Source organism: Perca fluviatilis, chromosome 17 (assembly GCF_010015445.1).
Source record: "Perca fluviatilis chromosome 17, GENO_Pfluv_1.0, whole genome shotgun sequence".
NCBI lineage: Eukaryota > Metazoa > Chordata > Actinopteri > Perciformes > Percidae > Perca > Perca fluviatilis.
Window position 1 is genome coordinate 32,996,247 of NC_053128.1, and position 7,500 is coordinate 33,003,746.

The following is a 7,500-nucleotide window of genomic DNA, read 5'->3' on the forward strand; positions in this document are numbered from 1 at the left end:
ACAGTGTCTGACTGTCCCGGGACACTCCTCAGGACACTACTAACAGGACGGGACAGTGTCTGTCTGTCCCGGGACACTCCTCAGGACACTACTAACAGGACAGGACAGTGTCTGACTGTCCCGGGACACTCCTCAGGACACTACTAACAGGTCAGGACAGTGTCTGACTGTCCCGGGACACTCCTCAGGACACTACTAACAGGTCAGGACAGTGTCTGACTGTCCCGGGACACTCCTCAGGACACTACTAACAGGACGGGACAGTGTCTGACTGTCCCGGGACACTCCTCAGGACACTACTAACAGGACAGGACAGTGTCTGACTGTCCAACTGTCCCGGGACATTAGCCTCTGTCCCGGGACAATTGGACACTGTCCTGTACACTGTCCTGTGACTCCCATGACTGTCTCGGGACAGTCAGACACTGCCCGGGACAGTAATAGGATTCACACGACAGTGTCTGACTGTCCCGGGACACTCCTCAGGACAATACTGACAGGTCAGGACAGTGTCTGACTGTCCCGGGACACTCCTCGGGACACTACTAACAGGACGGGACAGTGTCTGACTGTCCGGGACACTCCTCGGGACACTACTAACAGGACGGACAGTGTCTGACTGTCCCGGACACTCGACACTACTAACAGGACGGGAGTCTGACTGTCCCGGACACTCCGGACACTACTAACAGGACGGTGGACTTCGGGACACCCTCGGACACTACTAACAGGACGGGACAGTGTCTGAGGACAGTCAGACACTGTCCCGTCCTGTTAGTAGTGTCCCGAGGAGTGTCCCGGGACAGTCAGACACTGTCCTGTGACTCCATGACTTTCCCGGGACTGTCCCGGGACAGTCAGACTCTGTCCTGTCCTGTTAGTAGTGTCCTGAGGAGTGTCCCGGGACAGTCAGACACTGTCCTGTGACTCCATGACTTTCCCGGGACTGTCCCGGGACAGTCAGACTCTGTCCTGTCCTGTTGGTAGTGTCCTGAGGAGGTTCCCGGGACAGTCAGACACTGTCCCGTCCTGTTAGTAGTGTCCTGAGGAGGTTCCCGGGACTGTCCCGGGAACCTCCTCAGGACACTACTAACAGGACAGGACAGTTTTTGCTGCCGCTGCTGCTGCATTTTAGCCGTAGTCATCTTTGGGTTTTTTTTGGAGCCAAAAAGCGACCATATTTGTTGAAGTCACCGATGTTTCAGACTGGAACTCATCGTGTGAACTATGGAGGCACTGTCCCGCCAGCAGAAGACAGTCCGACTGGTACCTGTGAACTTGACTCGCCGGTACTTTCTGTGCAGGTCTTCTCTCATCAGGACCGCTTGCTGTCGGGTCCAGTCCTTCTTCAGCCGGTCCTCCAGCCACGAGGGGAGCTCCAAATCATCACAGGACCCATCTAACACCCCCAGAGACACAACAACATCATCACAGGACCCATCTAACAACCACAGAGACACAACAACATCATCACAGGACCCATCTAACACCCCCAGAGACACAACAACATCATCACAGGACCCATCTAACACCCCCAGAGACACAACAACATCATCACAGGACCCATCCAACACCCCCAGAGACACAACAACATCATCACAGGACCCATCTAACACCCCCAGAGACACAACAACATCATCACAGGACCCATCCAACACCCACAGAGACACAACAACATCATCACAGGACCCATCTAACACCCCCAGAGACACAACAACATCACAGGACCCATCTAACACCCCCAGAGACACAACAACATCATCACAGGACCCATCTAACACCCCCAGAGACACAACAACATCATCACAGGACCCATCTAACACCCCCAGAGACACAACAACATCATCACAGGACCCATCTAACACCCCCAGAGACACAACAACATCATCACAGGACCCATCTAACACCCCCAGAGACACAACAACATCATCACAGGACCCATCCAACACCCCCAGAGACACAACAACATCATCACAGGACCCATCTAACACCCCCAGAGACACAACAACATCATCACAGGACCCATCCAACACCCCCAGAGACACAACAACATCATCACAGGACCCATCTAACACCCCCAGAGACACAACATCATCACAGGACCCATCTAACACCCACAGAGACACAACAACATCATCACAGGACCCATCTAACACCCCCAGAGACACAACAACATCATCACAGGACCCATCCAACACCCACAGAGACACAACAACATCATCATCAAGAAATATAGTTCCCAGGGCGAGTCGCTTCCCGTTTTTAAATCTCGTCTTAAAACTCATTTATTTTCTTTGGCTTTTAACTCGGTTTGAGGGATGATTTTTGAGGCTGTTTTTCTTTTTAGAATTCTTTTGTATTGCTATTTTATTGTTCTATTGTGTTACTACTATAAAAGTTATTGCATATTTTAGATTGTGTTCAGCACTTTGGTCAACTATGTTGTTTTTAAAGTGCTTTATAAATAAAGGTGGATTGGATTGGATTGGATCAGAGAGAAATGAATAGCTGTGTATCGTCTGCATAGCATGACAAGATATATTGTGTATTTTAATTGTAAGGCCTCCTGCACACAACCTGCGTGGTGTTTTCTACGTCTTTACACACCAGAAAGGTGTCTGACGCGGCGCTGCTGCTGCTGCTAGCCTCGTCTGGACACATAAACATAAATATATTCTGATCTGATTACAGCAAAGATAACATCGGCAGTATTGACGGCAGAATAGGCTCCAGAATATTTCCTTCTGGATTGACAGGTGACATGTTAGAAAATCCATTATTTATTTTTTTTAAATTACATTTATATCAAAACCTCGAGACTTTCAAACAAACAAGGTCATTTATTAAAATGTATTTGTGTCTAAATGACATACAGTACAGGCCAAAAGTTTGGACACACCTTCTCATTCAATGCGTTTCCTTTTTATTTTCATGACTATTTACATTGTAGATTCTCACTGAAGGCATCAAAACTATGAATGAACACATATGGAATTATGTACTTAACAAAAAAGTGTGAAATAACTGAAAACATGTCTTATATTTTAGATTCTTCAAAGTAGCCAGTCTTTGCTTTGTTTTATTAATAAGAAAGAAATTAAGAAGAAATAATTCCATTAATTAACCCTGACAAAGCACACCTGTGAAGTGAAAACCATTTCAGGTGACTACCTCATGAAGCTCATTGAGAGAACACCAAGGGTTTGCAGAGTTATCAAAAAAAGCAAAGGGTGGCTACTTTGAAGAATCTAAAATATAAGACATGTTTTCAGTTATTTCACACTTTTTTGTTAAGTACATAATTCCATGTGTTCATTCATAGTTTTGATGCCTTCAGTGAGAATCTACAATGTAAATAGTCATGAAAATAAAGAAACACATTGAATGAGAAGGTGTGTCCAAACTTTTGGCCTGTACTGTACCACGCCCACGCCACGCTGCCAGTGTGCGGGACGCCTGATGCTGCCAAACAGGAGCATACAGATGCAAAAGATACTGATGCTGATGCAAGGGAGAAAGGAGAAGTCACCATAAGTACAAAGGGTTAAAACTACCTTCATCATCATTATATGAACGTGGTGATTGTATTGAAAGCGGTTACCGGCGGTGAGACCTGCAGCGTCCCGGTGAGATCTCCGGGGGGCGAACACCATGAAGTCTTGTCTCGTCCCCCCAAATCTCAGAAAAGATGGCGTTAATGCTTTTGCCAGCGTCCTGATCTTTGCAGAGCTGGAGAGATAAATACAACAGATTCAGTCAGTGGATCATCAGGGGCCCAAGCCAGGGGCCCAAGCCAGGGGTCCAAGCCAGGGGTCCAAGCCAGGGGCCCAAGCCAGGGGCCCCAGCCAGGGGGGTCCAAGCCAGGGGTCCAAGCTCCGAGGGGGAGGAGGGTGACAAAAACGTAAAAACAAACAACAAATAGCAACAAAAACCTTGAAAAGTGACAAAATTGTTGAAAAAAGTGACAAAAACGTTGAAAAAAACGACAAAATTGTTGAAAAAAAGCTACAAAAACGTTGAAAAAAATAAACAAATAGCTACAAAAATTTCCCAAAATCAAGAAAAACCTTGAAAAGTGACAAAATTGTTGAAAAAAGTGACAAAAACATTGAAAAAAGCGACAAAATTGTTGAAAAAAGCGACAAAATTGTTGAAAAAAGCGACAAAATTGTTGAAAAAATAAACAAAAACGTTGAAAAAAATAAACAAACGTTGAAAAAAACGCAACAAAATATTGAAAAAAAAAACGTCAGAAAAAGCTACAAAAATGTGGTAAAAAGTGACAAAAAAAACGTAAAAACGTCCAAAAAGTGACAAAAAAATTGAAAAAAGTGACAAAAACACTGAATTAAAGCTACAAAAAGTGACAACAGCGCTGAAAAAAGCGACAAATAGCTACAAAAACATCCAAAGAAAACCACCAAAAACGTCAGAAAAAGCTACATAAATGTGGTCCAAGTGAAAAAGCTGTTTTGGACCGTTGGTTGGAACAACACAAGACATCTGAAGACTTCATACATTCATATTTATTAGATAAAAATGATAAACTGAGAAACTAATCAGTAGATGAATAGATAAATGACGATAATCAGCGACCGGTCTCTCTGACGGATATATTCAGAGCTCCTCATGTCTTTAAATGTTTATTTAATCTCTGATTTTAAAGCTCTTAATCCAATCAGCACCGTCTGTAGCTTCCTCTGAGCTGATATTAATATTAATATTAATATTAATATATGCTGAGTCATTACTCCGCGGGATCACTCGGGACTTCAGAGGATTTAAGCGGCTTTAAAAAGGAAAGTTAACGCTGAATGGATTTAAAGTTAAAGCCACTAAACATCTGCTCCGGTTAAAGTTTAAATGATGTGATGTGCCAGCTGGGAGAGCTGGAGGGGGGGCTGGAGCCTAAAGCTGAACGCTGGTAGCCCCCCAGGGAAGAAATTGGTAATTTTTTGGTGCAGATTATAAGACAAATGGAAACGTGTGGCAGGGGAAACCCTGACAGGATGTTACAACACACCACCGGTTCAGCTTCTTACTTTCAGTACATTTTTCCTGATGATTCTCACACACACACACACACACAGACAACACACACACACACACACACACACACAGACACAGAGACACACACACACACACGCACACACAGACACAGAGACACACACACACAGAGACACACACACACACACAGAGACACACAGAGACACACACACACACACACACACGCACACACACACACACACACACACACACAGCACACACACACACACACACACACCGGACACACCTACACGCGCACAGGACGCACACCTGCGCACACACACACAGACTGCGCACAGCACTCGTTACGTGCGCACACACACCGCGCACACGCACGCAGACAGGGATACACACACACACAGGGACGCACACGGACGCAGGACACACACACACACGCACTGCGTACACACACACACACACACACAGACACAGGACGCACACACACACACACACGGGCCCACACAACGCACACACAACACACACACACAGACACAGACACGGGGACACGCACACACACACACGCCGCGCACAGACCAGGAGGACCGACACACACACACCTGCGCATACCGCACACAGACGCACGGACACCGGGCCGCACGACACACACACAGACACGAGCCAACACACCGGGACACACACACAGCGCGGCCCGCACACGCACCGGACACAGGACACACACACAACACGCACACACACGCACACACACGGGGACGCAGCACGCACGCACACAGGGGACGCACGCACACACACACACAGGACACAGAGCACACACACAGACACAGAGACACACGCACACGCACACACACGCGGGACACACACACACACACACGGGACGCACACACACACGCACACACACACAGAGACCACACAGGACACACACGCACGCACAGACACAGGACGCCACACAGGGACACACGCACACACAGGACGGAGACGCACACAGGACACACGGACACAGGACACACAGGACACGCACAGGACACATACAGGACACAGGACCTACACACACACAGGACACACACAGGGGACCGCACGCACACAGGGGACGCACGCAGACACGCACGCACAGGGGACACACGCACACAGGGACGCACGCACGGAGACGCACACACGGGACGCACACGGACGCACAGACACGCACACACACACACACACAGGCACGCACACGCACACGGAGCGCGCACGCACACACACGGGAACGCACACAGGACACAAACGCACGCACACACGCACGGGACACACGCACGCACGCACACACAGGACACACACACAGGGACCGCACGCACACACACGCACGGACACAGGACGCGCACACGGGACACACACGCACACACACACGGACGCACAGGACGCAGGAGCACACACACACAGGACCAGAAACCACACGGCGGGGACTGCCACACACACACACACACACACAGGACCACACACACGGAAAAGCACACACAGGACACACAAAACACACCTGCGCAGGGGAGACGCACACCCGGACACACGCACACACACACGGGACACGCACACACACGGACACACACACACGCAGAGACACACACACACACACGCACAGAGACACACACGCCGACACAGGGACACACACACACACACACAGGACACCACACAGACACAGAGAACACACACAGAGACACACACACACACACAGACACACAGAGACACACACACAGAGACACACAGAGACACACAGAGACACACACACACAGAGACACACAAGGACCACACACACACAGAGACACACATACAGGACACACAGGGACACACACACACACACACACACAGGACACACAGGACCACGCACGCACAGAGACACACAAACACACGCACACACACACAGAGACACACACACACAGAGTTACACAACACACAGAGACACACACACACAAGAGACACACACAGAGACACACATACACACAACCACACACACACACACACAGACACACACACACACACACACACACACACACACACACACACACACACGATTAATCATGAAACACAAACAATTTGGAAAATGAACTGACAATGAAAATAATCGTTAGTGATGGTTCTTAATTCAGCCAGTTACTTGAATCACTCAGTGCAGTCACACACACACACACACACACACACACACACACACACGTCATAGTTTTATTTAGTTTCTGTCCACTGTGAATGAAGTGTGTTTTGCGCTAAAATCACAGATTATTTACATGGAGTCTGGTGGAGTTTAGCGAACGCAATGTCGCGGATGTTTTGATGTCTAATAAAGGATCTTACTCTTTAACTAGAAGCTCTATCTCTGTAGGGATCCATCCCATAATGTTGTCACACACTTAGAATAATAATCTGAGTCTGTCAGCGGATGCCTGACTGTTGATTCAATTCAAACTTGTATTTCAGACACACAGGACAAGTCCAAATATCAGTATAAAAATATAGGCTATAATTAATTTATTC

The 7,500-nt window shown here is 47.8% G+C and overlaps 1 protein-coding gene across 1 annotated transcript in view; it reads right to left on the bottom strand.

Annotated features, from left to right (window-relative positions):
• hpse (heparanase) overlaps nt 1-7,500 on the bottom strand; it is a 12,155-nt gene that overhangs the window by 3,872 nt on the left and 783 nt on the right. The window contains exons 2-3 of the mRNA XM_039779078.1: nt 3,602-3,729; nt 1,271-1,399 (exon numbers count right to left, since the gene is read on the bottom strand). Of these exons, the coding sequence (XP_039635012.1) occupies nt 1,271-1,399; nt 3,602-3,729 (257 nt within the window). The remainder of the gene's footprint in view (nt 1-1,270; nt 1,400-3,601; nt 3,730-7,500) is intronic.